The sequence below is a fragment of the Oenanthe melanoleuca genome, chromosome Z, assembly GCF_029582105.1.
Source record: "Oenanthe melanoleuca isolate GR-GAL-2019-014 chromosome Z, OMel1.0, whole genome shotgun sequence".
NCBI lineage: Eukaryota > Metazoa > Chordata > Aves > Passeriformes > Muscicapidae > Oenanthe > Oenanthe melanoleuca.
Window position 1 is genome coordinate 4,489,951 of NC_079362.1, and position 25,620 is coordinate 4,515,570.

Consider the following 25,620-nt stretch of genomic DNA (forward strand, 5'->3'; position numbering starts at 1 on the left):
CCTGCTCATTGAAAGGTAGGCTGGACTAGAATGCCTTTAAAGGTTTCTTTCATCCCAAACCATTCTGTAATCCTAAGATTTTCACCTGGCAAAAACGAGAATATTTTTTAAAACATCATGAGTAAAAAGTTTCACTCCAGGCTTTAATTGTGATTACCAGGTGAAAAAAAAAAAACTAATTTTTTAAAAAGAAAAAAATACAGCTTCTGTCAGACAGGAAACTGCCTAGGCAAAAAAAAATATTTCAACCATGAAATTGTTTATTATTAAAAAGAGTGTAACTATAACACTGAATGGTTAGTTTTGGTGGCTTTCTTCTTCTGCTTTAGGACAAAACACATTTATGTTGGGGACAGTGAATTAGGTATTAAATACAAGTGGGTTCTCACAAGTTGTGGCTAAGTTGCTTCCGTTCTAATTGCTAAAAGCTCAAAACAAGTAAGATATCTTGCAATAGGAAGAATTCATGAATGAACACACCAATAAATGCTTCCTACTGCAGGGCTCACCATAAATTCTTTGTAATACTTGTAAGGAGTTTACAGACCTTTATTAGTTACATAAAAATCCCCAAATCTGTTCTTTTCTAAACATACTCTTCCGTCCCTTTTCATAATGTCAAACCAGACAACTAAACATTTCATGAAACAGAGCCAATGACCCTCCATGTACTTACCATGTACCACATGCTTGGCCACTTGGGATCATTGAAATAAGTGGATTGAGCACCACCAGGTTTATAATCCCTCTTTATCCTTCTTTTAACCACCTGCTGTTGTATCCACTCCACCTGCCAACCAAAAAAACACACGGAGAATGTTACGGTTCTGTGGACATTATCAAGAAATGTGCAAAATCTTAGGACTTTTCTCATTACCATACTCCAAGGCATATTTCATATTAAAGAGTTCCTTTTGGCAGTAAAAATTGCACAGATCACCTTGACATACTGCTCACTAAGGAATATTTAATTATATTCAATTTAGCTAGTGTTACAATCTACCTGAACTGCTTAAATACCCTGCTAGACAGACTTCATTGGGTATCAGCCATTAAATACTATTATTTTCAGATTTTTCTTTATCAGACTTACTCTTCTTTTGAATTTATAAAAACTTGTACACAAAATCTAACAGCATATTCCAAAAAAGAATTAATTGAATTTCTCAAAAGGTGGTTTTTAAAATTTTTATCTTTCTCTTCCCTAAAACAAAAACATTAAAATATATTCAAAAATTTTGCTTGTAGACAAATATCTAAATCACCTTCACCGCTTGGAAAGAAAAAAAATCCCAAAATTAAACTTTAAGTGACTCCTTGTCAAGATTTTCTCAGAGAGGCACTCTGGAATTTTATTTTACACTAAGCACTCCCCTGTGAGAAATAGCTGGATACTGAGCAACAGCTTTAATTAAAACAAACACAAAAATGAGCTTGAAACAGGAAAAGAAATGTAAGGGTTAAAAATCTAATTCTGAAAGTTATTTTTATCTGTCTGACACCTCTTCAAAGATTCATGACACATCCAAGGAAAGGTGACACTGAAAGTGACATCAGCCTCAGAGCAGGAAGGACTCTGCAGCTATTTCTGTATTAGCTATTCTAAATGGGAACCAGTTTCAATAAATGCAAATAATATGAACTAACCACAGAAAAAGCCCATGATATATTCACACACATATAGCAGCTTGTATTTCTGCTGAATTGTTTCAAGTTATATTACAACAAAAATTCAATTTGCATCTCTCCAAGCAAGACAGCCATCTTCTCCTAGCAGCCAACTCTGCACCTTTTATTTGTACTATTTGAGTATCTGTGTATGCACATAAACACACAAATATATCAAAGGAGTTACTTTCAGCTCACATATTTGCTTGTCACTGGTCAGAGATGGTATTAATATTTTCCTTTAGCAGGCTAATCTCTCTACTGTGCATTCACAACACAACTTTAAATCTTAGGCAGACATACCATAGTGCTCTGGCCTCTACTTCTTGGTCAGAAAAAAAAGCAGAAAGACATCTCTGAATTTGTCCAGAGAGGATTCCTAGGACAGTCCTTATAGAGGCTGGATGGTTTTCATGGTTTTTTTCATAAAGAAGAAATTAAATTTTCTCCTTCCTGAGAACTAATTTCAGGATCAAAACTAGTCTTCTAGAGGCTAAATGTAGCATAAGAGCACAGACTATCAGAGAGAGCTGACACTGAAACTCATTTCTCTCTAAATCTTCTAGGAGCAATCATTAGTTGCTTTCTGGTTCTATGCTTATTGTCTCCTCTTCCAGCACAGTTTAAAATCCCCCAGTATGTGACAAGAGCTAACAGCTCCCTTCAGATCTGACTGGATCCAGGTGTCCCCTGCAGAAGATGACAGCTAATGGGTCTCAGATTGATGGTGTAACATGGTCTGGAGGCCTGTAGGATACACAAAGCATGACTGGGCAAAGGCCAAAGAAAGTTGAGTCAAAAGATATTGGTAAGCACTAAACCTAATGGCTGCTTTAAACTGGGATCAACAAGCCTCCTAACTAGCTCTCTCATCCAAGAAAAAGACAGACTTTTAACTGAACAATGAACCCTGTTCTCCTGACTTTTGCTGCTAATACATGCTTTCTCTTCCAGACCCTCACAACAGAAGCTTGTTTTTCTTCAAAGCTTCTCTTCCTGCAGGTAGCCCATACCTCCCAACACATCACAAACCAAGAGACTGGCATCCCATGTACTGTTTGGTCTCTGACTCCCCACCTGCCTGGACTGCCATAGACCATGGGCCTCACTTCTGTTACTAGTATTTAGCAGTCATTAACAAAAAAATTTCAACTGGTCTGAAAAAAACAACCATGGCTTCCAGGGCTTATATAAATCCACTTTCCAAGCTTTATTATGAGATTTGGGTCTCCATGCTAGAAACACGTTCAACTGACTGAGGGGTCTCAAGCTCCTATGCTGCAAGAATATTTACTGTTATCTTGACTTACCCTTTGCTGAAGGGATTAACCATATGAGTATGTGAACCATGCTGAGAAAGTTGTAAGTCAACAAGTTTCAAAACTTCACAGGACAAAACCACACAGAGCACACCATGCCACGTTTGGTAACTCACTCCTGTCTTCAAGTCTGCAGGGAGGAATTAAACATGCCTACCATCAACATAATCTAAGGATCTAATAGTGTTGCAGAAGTGCCCACAAAGACAAAGCAGTGAGACAGACCCAGCAGACGAGGATTAAACCTTCTGCCACTACTACCTCTAGTTGAGATGCATGAACATTAATGGAAGAGCTCACCAACACTACTATTGCCTAGAGGAGCCATAAATCAGAGACCCAGGGGATCTAATTTGGCATTAGGGACTCCTGTGGGCCAAGTGCTTCTATAGGAACTACAACTAGTAACTGTGAGGATTTTTGGAAAAACACCTTTATTTAGTTACTGGAACCAAAGACGTATAACATATTCCTGGAGCCTGCACAATACACAAGTTTAAGCAGAACTTCGGCAGCCTAATACCATTTCCATATGGATAAAATGAAAGGAGCTTTCCTGACTAGACAAACTCCTGGCCAAACCCTCTACGCATTCACTGTGATATGTTGTCTCCATTGATTACCGCCTATTCAGCTACAAGTATCTGCTGATCAGTAAAAAGTTTCAAATATAAAGGCAGCATAGTACTGGTGGAGACTGACATACATTGCTGCCTCAAAAAAAAGCCCAATTAATTTCTTTTATCAATATCCTTTATTTCAGACAATATTATGGAGAATCTTACCAGTTATTTAATCCAAGCAATCATAAACACTGCAGCAGTGCACACTTCCAGTTTATTGGAATATACATACATATAATATACATGATTTGGCACATAAAGAATTTTCACTATATGTATATGCATGTGTTTGTACAACACTTTGTATTAACTGAGTTAATCTGCAAGCCTGCAGTATATTTTAGTGAGATACAGGTAATTTTTGTATCTTATCTATCACCCTTTAACAAATTACTTTGTTCCAGGGCATGGCCCTATTACATGCTGGATGTTTCCCATAATTCCTATTTTCCTTAGCTCCTAGCAAAACTAGTGAAAACATATGAAAGAATAATTTTGTAGAAGAGCTGTGCAGCTGTGATCAGACTCAAACCCAGTGAAAGAAACATTAACTTCTCTTCCCACAAGACTTAATGACAATTTTATATGTGCACAGAATTGCTCTAAGTAAAACAGCCATTTAATTTCATACAAATAACAATGTGGGCAAATGACACATTTGCCTAAGCAGACATATGGGAATAAAGTGGAGGTAGCTCTTTAATGATGGAATGCAAGTGTCTAGATGGAATAGACTAGACTCATATAGAATATTTCAGTTGTAAGGGAGCTACAATGATCATCTAATCCACCTGCCTGATCAATTCAGGGATGAACAAAAGCTAAAGCACAGTAATGAGGACCTTTAAATGTGGCTTTAACAATAGCAAGCCTGGGGAATCAAGCACTTCTCTAGGAAGACTGATCTCTTTGACCAACTTCTTGATATAAAAATGCTTCCTGAAGTCCAGTGTGAACTTCTGATGCAACTCTGAACCATATTCCCATGTGCTGGGCCACTGGATAACAGGAAGAGGAGATCAGCATCTCCCTCTATCCATCCCCTCCTCAGGAACCTGTAGAGATTGCTTCTTGGTCTCCTTTTCTACAAACTAGACAAACTTGATGTAAAATATTACGACTAATTTTGTACAGTGCAGGTAACCACATGAGTGAAGGGGGAAGTTAAACTGAGCACTCTCTGTCAGTGACCACACACTGCCGTGAGGGAGACAATGCAGGATGCTGGACAGAGTAACCTAAAACATGCCAGCATGCCTATCACAGTCCTAGTTATAGATTTGCCTGGAAGCATTTAGCAAATCCCTTACATTGAGATCTACTGAATGACTGATTTTATTCTGAGGTTATACTGATACAACCCTTTAGAACTTAATTTAAACATCGCTGGAAGACAATATACTCATCTGACAAGTCTTTCTGTTTACAAAAAATATCACTGCTACTTAAATGGAACAGTTTACTCAACGTTTTACAATCACTGGGTTGTATTAATGAAAACAAGGTCAAATCTAGGAAGTTATATTAGTATTGTAACATAATACCTTTCAGTATTTTGTGGGTATCTATCTACAAATTACTGTAGAATGCCTGGTATATACTGGATTTGTTTGATTCTGTATGAAAGGAGCTCATTTGTATAAAAAGAACATTTCTGGAGTAATTAATTATACAGATTCTCATTTCTTGCCAAAAGGTGAGTCTATGCAAACAATGAAGTTAATTTTAACATTTCCATAAAGCCACACTTACCAAGAGGTAGCAAAAGATCTTTTCCTATTGACCTCAGCCTCAAAATTTCCATTTCTGGAGTGTCTAGAAACCTAGCCAGACTGGAGACTAAACTATTTTAAAAATCACCATTTTCAGTCTCTTTAATTCAGGTCTCACAACATTGTTTTGTACATGATGCAGCTCTTTCTCACAGACCTGCATGGAATAAATAAAGATGCTCTGAGCTAATTCAAGCATTAGTTTTCTCTCTTTAAGTGTCAGAATTTGAAATGAAATGTTATTTCTGCGTGAATCAAAACTACCTTCTACCATTTTCAGCCTCATTGATTCAATAGAATTCTTGGGAAAAGAAGCCTCATGTAGGTATCCTACAGTAAGATCTCCCTCACCCAGAATTATGAACTGTGGAAATAAAAAGTTTGATAAATGAAAAAAAAACCTTACATGCTGGGAAAAAAAACCCACCAATTTATCAAAGCAGCATGATTTTTAACATACAAACACTGTTGTGAAAGAGAATTTTTTCAAATATACTGTGAGAGGGTCTGCTTGAATAAATATTTCAAAATTATTAAAAATGTGTCAACTCCAATATGTGAAAATGCCATTACTATACAGCAGAAGTTACAGGCAAGCTGAAGGTATAATCCTTTCCATTTTGATAAAAAACATACTTGGGATAAAAAAATTTTCTAACCCTGATGTAAGTTATAAATTTCATACCAGAATCAGTACTGTTATGACAAAATTCAATGTGAAGGTTCAGGTCTGCTGTCTGTGAGGAAGAGATCCTGATGGTTCCACTTCTAATTGAAACTGTAACTGTAACCCTTGTACTGCCTCCTTCACCTCCATCTGTCCAACGCCTGTAAGAAGAAAGTGGAAGTTCCTCCTCAGATAACAAGAGAGGAGGTGCCACAGGAACACTATGGAATAAGAGAAAAGGAGAGAGAAAACCCAGACAGAAGACATGGGAGGTAACACCCAGGAAACAGATCAGCAAAAAGGGGCTACCTTATCATATGGACAACAGGCAGTGAGCAGCAGTACAGCACTGCTACTCCTAGTTTGTCTACAGACAGATTGCCCTGGACAAGCATCCTCTCTCCCAGTCAGATGGTCTCATGCTGCATCTGTTACACCATTCTTTACTTGCCCAAGGACCCTCACCACTCATTCATCTGAGTTCTGAAAGACCCTGCTACAAAAAGACAGAAGTGAGGATAGCACACTGAGACAGAATATGAGACTGTGGTGTCCCAGAATAGGCCATAGGAAAAAAATTGCTCCAAGAGTTCCTGCCATAGTGGGATGCCATCCAGAGAGAAAATGAGAGACTTACGAGGTGAGCAAGACCAAATGTAAAATCTTGTGCCTGGGTCAGGGTAATCCTAAACCTCAATACAGGTTAAATGAGTGGATTGAGAGCATATGGGTGGATGAAAAACTAGACATGACTCTGCATTCACAACCCAAGATGCCAACTGTATGCTGGGCTATATCAGAAGACACTTCTCCTTTACTTGACCCTCTGGAGCGCTTCATCCAGCTCTGGGGTACCCAACATAAAATAGGCAGAGGAGGGCCATGAAGATGATCAGATGGCTGGAGAATCCTTGCTCTGAGGAAGAGCTGAGATAGTTGGGATTGTTTAGCTTAGAAAAGATCTTTGGGAACCTTCCAGTTCTTGAAGGGGACCTATGGGAAGGATGGGGAAGGTCTCACTGTCAGAGAGTCAGTCTAGTGATAGAATGTGGGGTAATGGTTTTAAACAGAAAGGAAGTAGTTTTAGATAACTACTTAAAAGGGACATTAGGTAAGGTGAATGTTCTTTACTCTGAGGGTGGTGAGGCACTGAACAGGTTGCCCAGAGAACCTGTGGATGCCCCCATCTGTGGAAGTGTTCAAGGCCATGCTGGACTGGGCTTTGAGCAGCCTGGCTTAGTGGAAGGTGTCCATGCCTATGGCAGGAGAGTTGGAACGAGATGATCTTTAATGAACTCTCCAACCCAAATGATTCTATGATTCTGTGTCGCTAACAAAATAAGTCAGCATCTTAGCTGTCCTGTCAGGAAGTTTTCTGTGCTACCAGCTCTACTTTAATGTAACATTTGATAACATTCTGTTTTTGTATTCCACCTTGTAATGAAATCAGTGATTTAGGGTTAAAGTGAGGAGGACATATTAATATCCAAGGGCCATTCTCAGGTTAGTGAACAAGAGACCCAAGCCATTATTCAGGAGTGCAGGGGAGATGGTGAAGACTATTGACTTCTTGCTAACTATGTACAGTCACAAAAATGAGACCCCCCCCCCAAAAAAATTTGACTTCTTATCTTAAGAAGAATTTTGCATCATTTTTTTGATCACAATCAAATCACAGCTATTTTCTTAATCTATTATTCTTTGACTCATAATATCAACAGCCACTTTTCACCATAAAAATAGGTGAAGACAGTTGGTAACATAGATGTTGACATAGGCCAAGGCCATGGAAAATCATTGCAGATACCATTGCATAAATGTAGGGATCTAAAGTTGGATAAAAATTTATTAACTCCAGCAGTGCTATTTGATGTGTTCTTGCTGATTAAGAAAGTGCTTCTTCAGCAAGGGTCAATGACAATTCACAATCAAAGTAGTTGTTATAATTATGCTACAGCTTCTGAAAAAAAAAGCTAGATAAAACAAGAAACAAATGTTAATACAGGCTGAGCAGAAACTGAAAGAACAGAGGAGAAAAGACAGCAGGTAATCCTTGATATTACCATTTAAACCCAAAGAAACACATCCTGCTCAAGAGCAGGCCGAGCTACTGCAGGGTCTCCCATGGACCAAAGCTGAAATTCAATGCACATTTTTCCACCTCATAGCCAGAGAAAAGCCAGTCAGTCCTAGTATGACTTAAGTGGTTTCTATATTTCCACATTTGTGAAAAATTGTAGCAGTATAGCCATACTTCCACACCCATGAGGTACAAGAATCCACAGTAATGCATTTTAATGTAACTGAAATGTCCTTTGCCTTTCCCTTGAAGCCTTCCCACCCACACAGCTACAAGCTCTTTGCATAAATCCATACATATCAGCCTAAAACTGTATGGCAAAAACGTCTTTTTTCTTTAGGAACAAGACTATAGGGAAATAAACTGTGAAGAGAAAAAGGAGCACCCTGGCTAGTGATTACCTGGACATTGCCTCAGGCAAGAGCATCACACTGAAATTCTGGAGAAGCTCAGCATAGCTGTTGCTGGCCAGGATCTCTGGAAAGCCAGGGAACAACCAAAGGCAAAAGGACTCATATTTTCCCTGCTTGAGGAAGTCTTGACAGGTTTCCTACTTGCAGGCACAGCTCTCGTAACTGATATGTGAACGTGGCTACAGCCACTGCCCAACCTCCACCCTTCTTGTGTGCTGTACCACAGCTGACCATAAAGCAGCTCAAAATTACAGGATTGAAATCACACAGCAGCTTTGTGGCAGAGCTGAGAACAAATTTCAGGGAGCCTGGGCTCCTGGCCAGTGGCTTCAAGCAGAAGCACCAGCCCCAGACATCATGCAAAGAGCAAACATCTAAAGCTGTGGAGGCTTTTTCCCTTTTCCCTTCCTCAGATCTGAAATGGCCTAACCAGCTTGGATGTTTCAAAAATAACTCAGCCTCGAAATAGAAGGGAAATGTCTTGACAGCATAAGCTTAAAAGCAACTCCTATGTTTAAAAAAGGTAGTTTATAATTTTTAGCCACAGGTCATATACCTCACATTGGAACAACTCAAGAGTTACAAGCTCACAATTTTGAACACAATTTTAAAGAGACCTCTAATTGATACATCTGTTTGGTATCTTACCTAAAGCTCTGCTTACACCATTGAATACACTATTAGTATCCAGAAATACTTAGTCTTGGAACAATGTAATCATCTCAAATTTCAATACAACAGGAGGATTAGAGCTAATATCACTCTGAATGTACACTTATATGTCTCAACTCCATCTAACTTAGGACTAAAATTGTACATTCTTAATAAACTAAAAGGCTGACAGAGCCTTTTATCCTCTGTCCACTAGAGGATAAAAGTTTGAGCTCTCTAAACTTCATTCATTTTGGAATCTAACATCTGGCAGCTGAACTATCTTGGATTTCATGTCTGTATTACTGCAGCAATTATTATATATATTTAGAAAAACTGTAGAAATTTCAGATGTGATATTCCTTCAACTCATGTCATAAATCATTTAAGTCCTTCAGATATCTGCATGTGCTACTTTAAGATGGCCTTAACTCATGAATCACATCTTAGAAGAAAAATTTCTACCACAGGGTTAAATTCAAATGTCAAAAATACCACTGTAATTCCAAAAGTGTTGATTCAGTCAAGAGTTTCCCATGGTTTCAACTGCCATTTAGAAAATCCACTGAGAATTAGTAAGACAGTAAAAGAATTCCATAATTAAGTGATATGTAATATCCATCAGTGGTATACTGGATTTATCAAAGTAAATAAATCTCCTGAGCAGACTCTTCACTGACCAAAATGCCCTTAATAGAATGTAAGAAAATATCACAATTTTCAGCACTTTTTCAGCACTTTTCCCAGCACTTTTGCTTAATATTGTTTTGTCAACAAGGAAATTTTTCACATAAGTCTGACGTGGAATAATTCAGTCACAGAACATATACTAAATATCAAATATTTTTCTGATCAGACTTCTTAAAACCCCAGGAAAACTTAATCCCATTTGGGCTTCTTTGCCTGTCTTGCTATTGTCTATCCTTAATCATAAGAAAAGGATGAAGTATTTTTTTCCAAGCTGAATCTGTTTATAGTATATACTTAGAAGTAGTATTCAAAATTCAGAATTGAGCCAAAGTGCTTAAACTGACCTTCGGTTTCAGAGTTTTGTTGAGTTTTACACCCCTTGGAATTATCAGTGGCGTATTTCACAGCATCCCGTTTCCCTAGTCCCTTGGCATTTCAGATGCCTTTGTAGCACAACTTGATTACTGCTCTTACTTAGAATCATAGAACCATAATATGGGAAAAGACCTTTGAAATCATCAAGCCAAACCATCAACCCAGCACTATCACTGTGTTCAACATTAAATCATGTCCTTTAGTGCCACACCCACAGCGGTTATGAGCATCTCTAAGGGATGGTGACTCCACTTCCCTGGGGCCTCTGTTCCAATGCTTTACAAACCTTTCCCTATTTTTTTTAATAGGTAATCTAAACCTCCCCTGGCACAACTTGAGACCATTCCTTTCATCTTGTTATTTGTTACCTGTGAGAAAAGCCCAGCTCTCAGTTTCCTATAGCCTCCTTTTATGTAGTTATATAGAACAGTAAGATTTTTTCTAGTCTGCTTTTCTGCAGGCTAAACAACCCCAGCTCCATCAGCTGCTCCTCCAGCCCTACTCTCTAGAGCCTTCATCAGCTTCACTGCCCATCTCAGGACTTGTTCCAGCACTTCAGTGTCTCTACAAAAGTGAAGGATCCAGAACTCAACACAAGATTTGGGTATGGCCTCACCAGTCACTTCCCTGGTCTTCCTGGCCACACTGTTCTTGTACAAGCCAAGGACGCCACTGGCCTTCTTGGCCACCAAGGGCACACTGCTGACTGATGTTCAGCCACTGCCAACCAGCAATCCCAGATCACTTCCCACCAGGCAGCATTCCAAACACTCTTCCCCCAGCCTGTAGTGCTGCACTGCGTTGTTGTGACCCAAGGGCAGGACCCAGCACTTCACCTTACTGAATCTCATAAAATTGGCCTCAACCTATTTATTGATTCAGCTGTTCAGATCCCTCTACAGAGCCTCCTACCCCCCAGCACATCAACACTCCTACCTAACTTGGTGTCATCTGTGAACTTGCTGAGGTTGTGAGGAAGATACCAAACTGGGCTGATCCAAACACTGAGCATTGGGGAACACCACTGCTTCATGGCCACTGTGTTTGTCTCCAATCCATCACTTGAAGTCAATAGAGGAGAATTGTTAGCAGTTACCTTTGGAACAAGCTGCCTTCTTCTGTCCTGAAACTCAGTGTTACAGCTGTCAGTGAATTCACTGCCATTAAAAGATGGATTACTGCCCCTCTTCAGCATCATTATCGCCACCATTCAAAATAAACTGCCAAAAACTATCTGTGAAAGACACATGCAGCCAGCTTAAGAAAACATTGCAGTCCAACTCTGAGGCAAAAAAAAGGCTGGAATGATGTTTGATTAACAAACCAGCTGGTTACTTTCATTTAATTTAAAGCCTCAGCTGAACCAAGGGTAACATTGCTGTTTTGCAATGTTTAGGATGGTCCCTGAGTACATTCTGGCAACTGAAGTGTGTCCACACCAGTCATTCTACTATGGATTCATAATTCACAACACTTGTCATATTACAAACTGAGAAAAAGAAAATAAAGATTGTCATATCCATGGCTATCATTTATGGGATATATTTTTAAATTGCATATATTAGAGTCACATGACCTATAGGGTTGTGAGAGGAATGTTACATTTATCTTTACAAACAAGCTGTAGATCTGCTGGTAGATAAAGTTAGCACTGAGAGATAAAAGAAACAATGGGATGGATTCCACTGATGAATGGGAAAAGAGATTTGCCTTTACAAACAAACTGTAGGTTTGCTGATAAATGAAATTGGATATTGGCAGATGAAAGAAGCAACGGGGAAAAACTACGAATTCTACAAGAATTAAAAATTAAAAGGGAGGGTTATACATTAGAGGGGAATCTCAGGTGTCAGGCGTTCCAGGAAGTCTGTGCCTCTCAAGTACCTCAGTCAGTGGGCAAAGAGAGAGGGAAAAGAAGCCAGGAAAATGGGATAAAAATGGAGGCTGCATCCTCTAAAAATTCGAGAGATTCCAGGGAATCTCGTGGCCTCTCCCTTTATTCGAATAAAGCAAAAAGGACTCCTCTGTCTCCTTTTTGGACATAAACCTCTGGTATTTGTGGATTAATTTTCCTAACAGTTGCAATATGGTCTCTACAGTCTTCACAAAATTTCTTTCACCTATGTTTATTTCATTCAATAGCAATCTCTACGGCTATTCTGCACTGACTCCCACTGGGATAAAGGGACTTTAAATGGTCTAATATAAATGTGATTTTTTTTATATGATTAGAGTCTAGGAAAACTCTCTGTACTAATAAAACAGCTTTATTCTAACCAAGATAAACTTCGAATGTATCTTCTGAAATACACAAATTTAAGTTTTGTTTGATAGAATCTCAGATGTGCTACAGAAGATGTCTGCTTTCACTAGGGAAAACATTTCAGAAGCTTCAAAAACTGCAATGGTTTTCATAAATCTTCCTATTAATAGTATTATTTCATTTCTAATCATTCATCTAGTTCCTTTACCTGCTTACAAAAAGGGCTGAAATGCAAAACAGGACTTTAGTGCATAAATAAAACATATATTAGAGTCAGACAACAACTTAAAAATCACCTGACTGCATTTCCACTATTTGACAGGACAGTGCGAAAGATGAAAGAGATGATATCTCAGTCTCTCACAAAGGCAACAATTATCCAAATATCTTCTTCAGACTACCTCTTCAGAGTGTAATTTGGCTCTTAAAATGACAAGCAAGTTTACCAAACACGTGCACTGAGCAGGGCTGCAAATCTTACTGCTAGTTTCCTTCATCCAAGGCAAGGGAAGTGTATTAATATAGCAAGGACCCAGGAAAGAAGCCCAAATATGATGAAGAGAAAAACAGATTTACAAGAAAATGGTAATTGGATGTCTTCTTAGATGAGGAGAGGGAAGTTTTTTAGGTGACAGTGTCCAAACACATATGCAGGTCACCAAATTGCTGTACAGCATTATTCTTCAAACTCACAAATAATTACAGGAATCTGAAATGCCTGAAAGTTGAAGTTAAATAACTTCACATAAAGTAAAACCAGAACATTTTAAAAACTTCTGGATACTTTTTATCACTGGTAGATTTTTAATTAAAATTGCAAAACTAAAACCTAAACTCCGCATCAAATAGAAATTACATTCTGATGTCATATGACATCTAATAAAAAATGGTTTGACTGTATGATCACAATATTTCCTTTTGATCTCAGAAACTACAAGTCTATTGGCATTAGTACTCTTGAGAACTAGTTTTTTAGAAACAGTCTGGAAGTCAAAAAATTTTTGGAATCCAGAAATTCTGGTTTCTTTACTTATATATAAAGTTGTTATAATGCAAAGTTCTTACATATAAAACACAAAGTATATATATAAATACAAAGAGTGTGTGTGTGCATATATGTACGTATATATAAACACAGAGTTGTTATAACAGCTACAGATGAAACAGTGAATTGAGTCTCAGTTTAGTAAAGCTACTTCAAAAGAAATTTCTCATCTGCATCCTTTACAAAAGTAAAGTTAAACCAATATTCTCGCCTTTACTGGTATTTATATATAACTTCAGCACCAATGAGACTGCCAGCATTTACTCTTCCTCGAAATAAATAAATTTTAAAAATGGGAAAATTAATGTCAAACAATAATGTAGGCTAAACAGAGGTTACATAAGTGATAGTCAACGTACCAATGCATACGACTGCTTTAAGTGGATTATATGAATTTGGAATAAGTGCTTTATTCTACTAAAATGTTGCTTGGATTTGTCCAATGTTCTGCATGACACCAAGAGAAATACAATTCCACAGAATAAAACACATAGCACTTGGCGTGCATTAGCCACTTGCAGAAATTTTAATTCAATTTATTATTTTAGTCAATTTTTATTCAGCCTTGTCTGCATTTTGCAGGTGGAGAGTCAGAAGCAGAAAGGAGCAAAGGTGTATGATGAAGGCTGCACACATTCAAGCAGCACAGCTGTGAACAGGACACAGCTGCCTGGCACCTCCCCTGAACCATTAGAGCTGGTGAGGATCTGGCCAGATCAACCAAGGATGATGAGTGGCTTTTCAGTGACATTGGCTTTTCAAAACAATCCAAAAAGAAAGGATTACAAAAAGTTGTCTAGAGGGAAGATTCTTTTGCTTTTCATCTGGGAAGGGATGTATTTCCAGCCCCCTTTTCCTGCCTTCAATTACCTGTTAATAATCCCAGATACGACATATTATCTATCTATGTGTCTCATGATTTCTTGCTGTCCATCATTTAGAATAGCTGGGTGAGACAACAACCACTGGAATTAAACATGATGGTCTTGCCTGTCAGAAGCAAGAAGACAGACAAAAATCTTAATCCATTATGTCAGGAGCATACATTGCTGCCAGAATGTTTTCCAAGAGAGAGAGAAGAAACTCTAATTCATCTTTCTATGAATGTCCGGCAATACAACCAATATCATCAGCAACAGATGAAGCTGGGTCTCCTCAGGAAATGGTGTGTAGAAGCTGTTCTGTTACATTTCTATACAATCACTTCTGAGATGTACCTTTCCAAAATGTGTTTTCTTTCAATTTCTCCCTCTCCCCCTGCTGACATTTTGGCATTTGGCCTTGCAGAATCAGCTGGTTCCAGAATGCTGCATCTTTCCATGGTTCAAAACTAGGATCCCTTCAGTTCCTCCTCTTCTGACACTTTCTGACATCCAGCAATTTTACAGACCAGTAGCCAAACCACCAATTTGCTGTCTCTCTTAACATTCTCAATGCAAACTGAGTTTAACAACAGTTAAGCACACTTAGTGACACACAAGACCACTGCAGCTGTCAGAGCTGCTATCAAGCACTATCAAGCTCTTAGAATGCAGATTAAAAATTAGAAGACTGAGTTTTGTTTTCTCCTTTGGTTGTCCTTGTTTTCTTAAAAACATTTAGTTGTCCTATCATTCTTCACCTATAAATGCACTTTGCTGCTAAAAATCATAGGGGAAAATATTACTTTACTAGAACTGTAAAGAAACTCAAATATTAACACCTACTAGCATCTGAGAACTAAGGATTGTAAATATACTTTCTTTATAACCCTCTGCTTTAACATGTTTAGAACTGCTATGATGAAACAGTCTTCTCAAGGCTTTAAATTTCCCACATACATATTTACCTAAAGTGCTTTTGCCATCATTAAGGCTGAGCAAAATCCTTAAGCACTTCCTGAATTGTGTGAGGAATGTAACACCCTTTCCCTTTTTAGGCTCCAAATGGATTTTACTTGGGGTTTCTTGTTTGTGTTTGTTTTCAAACAGCATTTGCACTTAGAAAATAAGGCTGACAAGTCTGTGATCTACCCTCACATGTATTGGCATTGTAGGTCCCTCCATTAGTGGTCTCACTTTGAGTGCAGATTACCATTCTCAGCTTGAACAGCGAGAGCAAACCAGACAGATGTGCCATTAAGCAAGAAAGCATTCTGATAGAGAATTGCAGAGAAAATCTTATCCCAGAACAGAGAGACTTTAGAAAGCATCTCAACTGGAGCTGGAATGCGGTGACTTTCAAGGTCCCTCCCAACCAAAACCAAGACACAACTCAATGATGTCTAATTCAGTCAGCTATTCTGCACACTGCATATACCTTTTGCACTCTAAACAAAAACAGCTGCAACCTCTACTAGCCCCTGCTCAAATCAGTTGCTAGCTGAAGACTCTCTCTTTTAGAGTTTTGTTGAGTTTTACACCCCATGGAAGTATCAGTGGCATATGTCACAGCATCCCGTTTCCCTAGTCCCTTGGCATTTCAGATGCCTTTTTAGCACAACTTGATTACTGCTCTTATTTAGAATTGTAGAACCATAACGTTGGAAAAGACCTTCGAAACAGTGTGCTGCACCATACTGGAGTGCAAGCTGCTCAAATGACTTTAACTCCATGATTGCCATGCTAACATGTCCTCTGATGAAGCAACGGATGAACAAAAGTCTTTTCCTCCTTGTTTTGGTTGTTTCATTAATGTATAGTCAACTTTGTACTTACGATATCCTGGACTGATCTAATGCTTATAGAATATAAGGAAGGAACCAAAAGAAGTATTGCTAACTAATTATCTGTATCTTAAGTGCTTTTATTTTGTAAAATAAGGTATCAAATGCTAAATGCAGTTAGGTCTAGTAAGATGTTTTTCTGAATATATCCATTGCTGGGATTAGCATTGCAGCTCCAGCAGTCTGCACAAGAAAATTGTAACTATTATCACATATGAACCCTACATTTAGTTTCTAGGATATGTAAATATGTTTTTGTGAGGGTCCTCTAGTGACAGTGAAGGGAAAACATAGTGACAGTGAAGAGAGAAGTAAAGACATTTTTCCCCACTTCCCCCCAAGCCCTAGAAATTTAAGAGGTATGTTACATTTAGAATCTTCACCTTACCATATGAATCTAGCACTGCATAACAACAGCTTTCAGAAATATTTGTTCCCTACACAGCAAAAGTATGCCCTAAAGGGAGTTCTCCCCTCAATTATTCCCCAAGAATCTTTCTGTATACTTTTGAAGTTTCCTAAACAAGTTTCTGTAACAAGATCTAGGCCATAGTTGGAAATAGTATAACTGATCCTAAACTCTGCTCAACACGTTTGCTGGAATGAATTTTAAAAGCAAAACACACTCTACAAAACAAAAGCCAAGGAGTCCAATTGCCACAAGCCCCAAATTCACCAAGTGCACAGGCATCAAAGAACGTGATTTCTCAAAAGAAAAATCTCTCAAAATTTAAACTGTTCTAAGCTAAAATCCAGCTCAATCCAGCCAATGTTTTTAAATCTTTGAGACTTACCATGTTCAAGACATATGTAGGTCTGCAAAATTCAGATTAAGCTATTTATATATTTTTTCTTCTCTTAATAGCTTAAGTCCCTTGCAAAGGCCCAGGTCATTGCACACATGTGGCATCTTTTGCTTTTGCCTCTCTAAAACCAGAAGGCTCCAAATACATCAAATCAAATGAAATCTGCGTAATTTCCAATACTCCTGATCCAGAAAGTTTTAATTACTTCTTTGAGAGATTGCTGAGTCCTTGCCTGCCACTTTAGAGCCAGCTAACATCTTTCTCATTGACCATGAAGTCTAGACACCATCATGTCAGATCTACCACAATCCCTAAAGACTGCTGAGTCCTGGAATGGGGTGTCTGACAGCTGGTCCAACATTTCATTGTGAAGAAGAGCAATCTAAAATTTGGTGTTCCTTTTCTGCACAGGGAACAGTGTTCTGTCTGTGGAGTATATAAAACCAGAGTAAGGATGAACCTTGGTTGACTGTAATCTAAAAATGAAAAGCCATTATCACATGAATATATATAGCCTTCCCTTTTTACTATACTGGCCAAATCCATTGCTTCTATAAGAGGAAGTATCTGTTCTTCAGTCAGAAAATTTTGTCATACATAATTTTTGTCATACATAATCGTAATTTCTCTTTATTTATTTACAATAAGTAGAAACATTTAATTGTACCACTACAAGTTAATTGTACCACTAATGAGCAGGTTTATTACTGAAGAAGAAAAGCTTAATTAATGTCTAACAGCTGATTTGCTGTTTGCACTTAAAGAATAGTTATTATACTTAAAAACAGTCATTGAAGTATTCTAGTGGAATTACCTTTTGATTTTCTACAAGAAGCAGAAAAATGACCAGTAGTAATTCAGTGTAATATAATTTTAATAAAGGAAAATATTCACTGTTGGGAAATATAGAAGTTTTTCCTGGAATATATTACTGTATTCAGTTATCTACACTTAGATTTCCCTTTCATCATGATTTCACATGATTTCATCATGATTTCAGCAGTTGTTGGCATTTACCTCAAAGGAGTTTTGTCCTCTCAATATATCTAATTTCAAGTCCATTAAAAAGACAGATTAGATTCTAATTTTTCACTTGCCAAGTCATTTTACAGAACTCCTTGGCAATGACAATCTCACTGTTACCTTTTGGAAAAGAACTGGAGATCAGCTGAGGAGGTTTAACTGGTTCACTTCCTAATTAATGCAGCAAATGAGGAATTGGTATTGGGTTGGCGCAGAACACACCTGGAGTGCTGCATCCAACTCCAGCGTCCTCAGTACAGGAAGACTTGTTGGGAGTGAGTTCAGAGGAGGGCCACAAAATGGTTAATGGGCTGAAGCACCTCTTCTATTGGGAAAGGCTCAGAGAGTTGAGGTTGTTTGTCCTCAAGAAGAGAAAGCCTCAGGGAGACCTTATTGAGGCTTTCCAGTATATGTAGGGGATGAGTAAGATGAGTGAGGGGACAAACTTTTTAGCAGGTCTTGTTGCTACAGGACAGGGAGAAATGGTTTTAAACTGAAAGAGGGTTGATTTAGGTTAGATTTAAGAAAGAAATTGTTTAGTGAGAGTGTGAAACCCTGGACCAAGTTGTCTAGAGCAGACAGGTAGGTGCCTCATCCCTGGAAACATTCCAAGTCAGGATAAACAGAGCTCTGAGCAACCTGATCTAGCTGAAGATGTCCCTGCTCATTGCAGGCAGGTTGGACTAGATGACTTTCAAAAAGCTTCTTCCAACTTGAACTATTATAGAATCCAGTGATAAGGGAAAAATCTACTACAAAATGCAGCTACTTTATTGCTATACTAACTGGGATTTCTCTCTGTTTTGATTCTAGGTCTAAGTGCATTCTGAACTGCTGAATAGTCATTACTGAGTGATGAATGAAAATAAGTGTGATGCAGCCTCATCACGCAAAACACATTCTGGATTCCTGCTGAAGCAACACGTATTTCCCAGGGATTTTTGCTGCTGATGAATATAGCTTAAACTAAAACTAATATAACAATCACCCGTATAAGTACAGGTTTCAATTACCATTAAGCAAACAAAACACCAACCAACATGTACAAAATTTACAGCACAACAATTAACAGTTAGAATAACACTAATGCCAGCAGGATCTACTGGAATTCTTTATCACTGAACAGCAACTCCGTATTTCAAAAAGCCCTGAAAAAAAATCCAATAGGACTATCTGCTCATGTTTACATGAAACCAATTAATACTCCAGAGGCAGGTGACACAGAGAGATATTGCTATTCCCTCTCATTCACTGTGATTCAGTTCATGTTCTAACTCACCCAAGACCAGGCTCCTTGAAAATAGCAAAACTTATTCTTAATTTTTACCAAGTTAAAGGTATAAGAACTGCTCATGTAAGAGCTTTTTCAGATAATTCTTTAAAGGGATCACAGTGGTAAATACTGAATTATTTAAGAACTAACTTAAATCTCCAGTTACACTCTGAATATGAAAACAGCATGATGGTTCCTATTATTTTGCAGCCAAGTAGTATCTTATTGATTCTTGGTCCCTTGTACATTTTATGGCTAACCAAGCAGACATCAGTAACTTACCTGGTCGCACTGTTTAACTGTTGTGTTATCTTACATGTCTAACAAAATCTTTTTGTTCACTAAGGTTTAACAACTAAATACCACCTTACCCATAGCAACACTCTCATCTAATTTCTCTAAGACTTAAGTTCATGCTGCTGGCTTTTAAAGCCCTTGGTTACTCATGGCTACTACAATTCTGCTCCCCTTTACCCTCTCATAAACAGAATTGTCCTACCAGTAATAAGGACAGGCTTCTGGCATTACTTCCCTATCCTCTGAAAACAGCCCATATAATTTGGTGTCATCAAAGATATGCTTGCCAGCATTTTACATGCTGATACCACGAGTTCTGTTCAACTTGATATGGCAAAGACAAGACTTTCTGCTCAGTCATACCACTACACTCTGTGTGTGGTTAGATCAGGGTACATAAAATGTAAATGTCTGGAGTAATGTTTTCTCAGGAATTCTGACCCTGGAGTAGAGTTGACTAAAGCATAACACTACTGCATGCACTACTGCAAAATTGTGCTCAAGCAGAGTATTTTCCTTAAGTAAAGGTAGCTTACCTCTTGTTTCAATGAGACTGTAAATTTTTCTGTTTCTGTCTTATGTAATCTTTATGTTTCTATGACCCCCAAACAAGCCTACCTGAAATGCATTAAAATTAGAAAAATATGAGATGCCATCTTAGCAGAGACTGATAAACACTAATGCTCCAAAGCTGGCTAATGCCACACTTTACAGGAATACAAATTATTAATTCCATGTTTTTTAGCATCACTGTGGGCCAGATGCCTTTTTCAGATCTCTGTTGTGATGGGAGATTCTGGGGACCTCATGAGAAAAATGGAATAAACTTTAGTACATCTAATTGAGATTATCATCAATCTTATATCTGCCCTCTATTACCTTAAGAAATGTCGTCTTCTGGGATTAATTATGCTACCTATTCTGTGGGATATTTTTTTACTATATGAGTCACAAATTTCATTATCACAGCTCTTCACTAAAAACTCTTCATTTTATGTAACAGTTCAGAATACAAAGATAGTTTTTCCAGCTGTGCTGTCCATTTAATTTACATGTACTACTGTCACGCATAGACAATTCAACTCTCACATTTCATTGGAATTGTAATCTCTTTACTAATAGAAAAGCTCCACCTGATTTCCTTTATCATTTTTATTGACGAAAAGTCTGGCCTTCAGACTTTGGTTTCAATCTCTGCTTGCAATGTTTCCCACTTTGTGACTCTTCATTTCACCACTGCAGCAAACCCAAAGGCATACCTCAGATCTTTCTTCTCAGCCCTGGAAATGCTGTAATAATCTGGCTTCAACAGATGGTCTACCATCAATACACTCAACTGTTTAATAGTTGAATTAGAGCTTCATGATACCTTTCAACTATGGACTCATTCTGTACATCTCACTTCTTTTTTGCTCCTACTCCCATTGTTTCATGCATTGTAGTATCACCAAAATAACTTTTCAGAGCAAACTCTGAAGCTAGAAAAAGCTCTTGATTCATGGGGTGGTGCTCTTATTGAGCCCTGCCAAAGGCCAACCACAAACAGCACATCAGCTGGGAAGATCAGGAAACTCTGTAAATGGATTTCATTCAGTTGGGTTTGATCTCCCCGTTAAATCCACAGACTTTTTTCACTTCTACGTTTTCCCATTAGCACATGCAGAACACCACATAACTATTCACTGGCTGAGAAAGACAATGCAAATAAAGCTTTGTTGCAAATTTTCTCCATTTCAATCTATATTAAGGGAATTACATCCTTTCTTGTGCATCTCTTCCTAAAACCATTCAATATTTTTCACTAAATGACAACATGTGTCATTGCCAGGTAAGGATGTGGATGACAATTGACAAGACCATGTTATACTGCATATCCTTTATGTTTTCATCTAAATACAGATGATAGGAGGTTAATAGAGGCTAATGCTGGGAAAAGTGTCAAAATGTGCAATCCACATGTCTTCAGTTTATCACAGAATCACAAAAGGATGACAAACACCTCAAAGATCAAGTCCAACCTTTGATCAACCCTCATCTTATCAACTAGACCACAGCACTATGTCCCCTGTTGCATCTATTGTTGCATCTATTCATATTGTTTATAACAGTGTCAAGAGGCTTTTACAGAAGAAGAAAGTCAAACAACAGATTTTCAAAGCAATTCATTAATTTAAATCCACAAGAAGATTTTTCTATTAGTTCTACATCTTTCATTGTGCATTTACACAATGAAATCAAACATTATCCATGAAAATAATTCAGAAATACCAAATTTCATAATTTCTTCCATTATATGCAGGCTATTTACTTAACAAATTGCCACTCAATCAGAAGTCTATCCTTTAAAATTTTGTAAAGGAGCAAATTAGCAATTTATGTCTGAAGCAACACAGAACAGGTTAATGCCATGTACATGTAACAGGGAGAGCATTTTCAGCATTAAGTGAATTACTATTAAATTATTTGGATAGTAACAAACCTCAGTGTTTCTTTGTTCCCATATACCCACACTGACTAATCTGCAGCAAATATTGGCATTAGATACTATTCCACTCATAAATATAGTAGTGTGCAGTCCTTTCAAATTCTCACAGCAATGTAGTGTGCCTTATTTAATATTAAACCTTTTGTTTTAAAAGAACCAGCTTATATAGAGTAATTAAACTGCCAGTCTGCTTTAATAATCATTAAATGTTACACACACTGAGGACATAGTGCTTTGCTCTTTTGCTCTTTATGCTATGAATATGTGTCCATTTATTGACATGTCAGCCACATAAGAGTTCCCAAAACCAGGTTCAGTGAACCAGTCACAGAGTGAATCAGACAAAAACTTCTTGCCAGATCTAGGTATTAGACCATCTGCTTCTCTTTAGGTACAGAATCATAAACAGGGTTGGGTACCTTGCACAACCCTCACTAAAGCATCTCAATACTGAAGTTATATGTAACTATGGTTCTGAAATTTAGAAATTCTTAACCAGCAGAAGCACAGACTGGAGACAAGACCTAAATGGCATAGTAAATAAATGATCATTTCAATTTTCCGCTGTGTTCGCCTTGGAGTCTCTCACTATCTTGGCCAGGCAGTCTGGACTGCCTGCCAGAGGTGCAGATGGGGTACCTGGAAGCTGGGTGTAACACCACAGTTTATGGGGGGTACATGCACACAAACTTGTGCATTTGTGTGTTAATCACTCCACCTCTGTGCATATGAAAGAGCATGGCCTGATGCAGATGTGAAAACTTTCCCTTCCTTTTATGTTTCTGCCTATTCTATGTGCAGTACTTGTTTGAATGGTGGGTCTTAGTACTCATGGGAACAGAGATTTGGGCCCTGATCACTTTTATACTAATCCCCAGCATACACTGCTGAGCAGAGCTGCTGGTGCTCTCTAAGGGTTAAGCAGTTCAGCCTTATCAACAGAGGATTGAACAGTTCTCTGTGTACATTCCAAGTCTTGTCCTCAAGAGGAACTTCAGACCTAAATACAGTTTTCCAGATGGCAGAAGTATTCCTATATGACGCTCAATTTGTACAGTGTTCAAACTCTTTCACCAGTAACTTTTACTTCTCATAAATGATTTGTAAAGTAAAACCTGACAAATCCTTCACAGAGAACATTCATCATCCAATAATTTAAAAAAGCCTGGGGGCTTGTTGGCAAGACTGCTTTGCATGAACAGCATAAAAAAAAAGCTAATGGGATCTTCACCAAACTATTTTTCTAAAAGAAAACCAGAGGCAATCCAATTCTGCAGTCAATGAATAAGCCACTAATCATTGAAATTAAAGGATTCAAACAAAAGTGTGTCATGGTAGGATACAAGAGGATATTATACTTAACTATAAACCAGTAATTAAATTGTGTTGACAGTTACCTATTATGCTAGAATGAAATGGTACCATTTTTCACACAGATCTTAAAATTAAGATCAGTGAAAATACCAAAAGAACCACAGAAAACAGTACTCTTTTTAATCCCTCGTAGACAAAGTCCAGAAGAAGACAAGAAAAAAAGCAAGAGAAACTTTCCTCTAAACATTGTACCATCCCACATTGCCCATTTTTATTTTCAAAGCTGGTTGTTTCACAGAAGGGATCTGTGGACATAAATCTTATGTGTGTGGTTTTGCAGAGAAGCAGCTCAGAAATTAGCGCATTATCAAAATTCAAGTACTCATTCAGGAATAATGGTGGACCTTGTGTTCCAAGAATAGCACATACTTAATAGCATGGTATCTTCTTCACTTTGTTTTAATGAGAAGTAGAACCTTAGAAAACAGATAGGGTAATTCTTGTAATGCTATATGCCATTCAGGTGAATGTCCTCTGGTATAGTATTTCATATAAAAAATGCAAAGTCTTTTTCCTCAGACACATGCATGGATTTTCTTACCTTTGGTTCCATTGAAATGAAGCTGTGGGTACCTCTACTTGAAAGAACTGACCTTTTAATTGTTTTACTATGGTAGAAGTGGTAGTAGTCCTTCAACGTTCCAATCTGTAAGAGCAGAAAAGAAAAAAAAGGAGTGTAAGACTTAATTTAATGAAACTGGTTTCCTGTTTTTCATTTTGGAAAGTCTATAAATTATGCAATTTCCTCTGTGCTGAAATGTTACTTGAACCCACTGATCATCTTTCAAAAGAAGGACATATGATATGAAGTAGATGAAGTATCCTTGAGGCAACTGCATAACCAAAGATTATAATTGAGCTGCTTAGTCTGGCTGTATCTACCTTTTTAATGTTTAATTTATATGCAGTACTTTAGGTAATTCTATATCAATCTATATCCTAACTGTCCTAAAACGGCAAGTCTAAAAATCATTAAATGGCTATAGGGTTATTAAAAAGCATTCCATCTAGTCTGCTTAAGGAAACTTATTGTAAAACATACTAGACTTGGTTATTTATTTAATTAAATTATGAATAGGACATTCACAGCATCAGACTGTACAACAGGAAGAGTTTTCCTGTTCTGTCAAATGAGAGCAAAAAGTAGAAGAAAGAAGTAAATGGTAACTTCATAGGATAATAAGTCATTTAAGGTACAAAACCAATCAATGCAAAATTGCAAATTTCACAATGGTGTAATAAAAATACTTCTAACTCATCCCTTGAGCACACAATAGAATCATAAATACGGAAGTGAGATGGTCTTCACAATTAGAAAAAAATCTTCCTTTCTAGATTCATCAATATGTTGGCTTTCATTTTTCATTTTTAACTTGAAAATTCAGTTTCACTCACCTACAAACTAACACTCAGTCTCCTTGTCTTTGGCAGAATGGCTCTTCAACTCATTTGGAATTTGACCCACTAATGCACTGCAAATTTTGTAAGATACTTAATAATTTGGTTTAAAGTTCCTCAATGATGAGCAAAAAAGGGACAATTAAGCCTACTATCATTTCAAGTTAAAACTCAAAGTGAAACAGGCTCATAAAACAGGCTTGGTTTTCCAAATAGAGTTGAATGATACCACCAAACAGGATGGAGCAACACTTGAAAACTTTTGCCATAAAAAAATCCCTCAGATTTCTTAATTTGCATCTATAAGAATACACTTGCAGGCAACTTGAGAGCTCAGCAGTGAAGACTTAAAGAGAACTGGAAATAAGTCACTCACAAATTCCAAGAAAAATTTGAGTATTAGAAAATAAAAATCTCAAGAAAATACAAAAGTAGACTACAAAGAAAATATTGATATTGATAGAAAACAGCAACAATTTAAATGAATTTGTCTAACAAGGAAAACCGGATCTAGGATATTAATACCAGTCTGTGAGGGTGGTCCATCAATATCCTCATTTTGGGAGGAGTAACTCAGGTCTAGCATAAGAAAAATACCAAAACATTCAGTTAAATCAATTTAGTTTATCATAAATTAAACAGGAATTGTTTTTTCTAAGACTACTGAAAGTACATCAGCAGTAGAGTAATTTTG

At 37.5% G+C, this 25,620-nt stretch overlaps 1 protein-coding gene across 2 annotated transcripts in view; it reads right to left on the reverse strand.

Annotated features, from left to right (window-relative positions):
• PCSK5 (proprotein convertase subtilisin/kexin type 5) overlaps positions 1–25,620 on the reverse strand; it is a 233,322-nt gene that overhangs the window by 178,913 nt on the left and 28,789 nt on the right. For both annotated transcript variants that reach the window (XM_056514814.1, XM_056514815.1), the window contains exons 2-3: positions 24,070–24,174; positions 677–790 (exon numbers count right to left, since the gene is read on the reverse strand). In XM_056514814.1, coding sequence (XP_056370789.1) covers positions 677–790; positions 24,070–24,174 — 219 coding nt within the window. The remainder of the gene's footprint in view (positions 1–676; positions 791–24,069; positions 24,175–25,620) is intronic.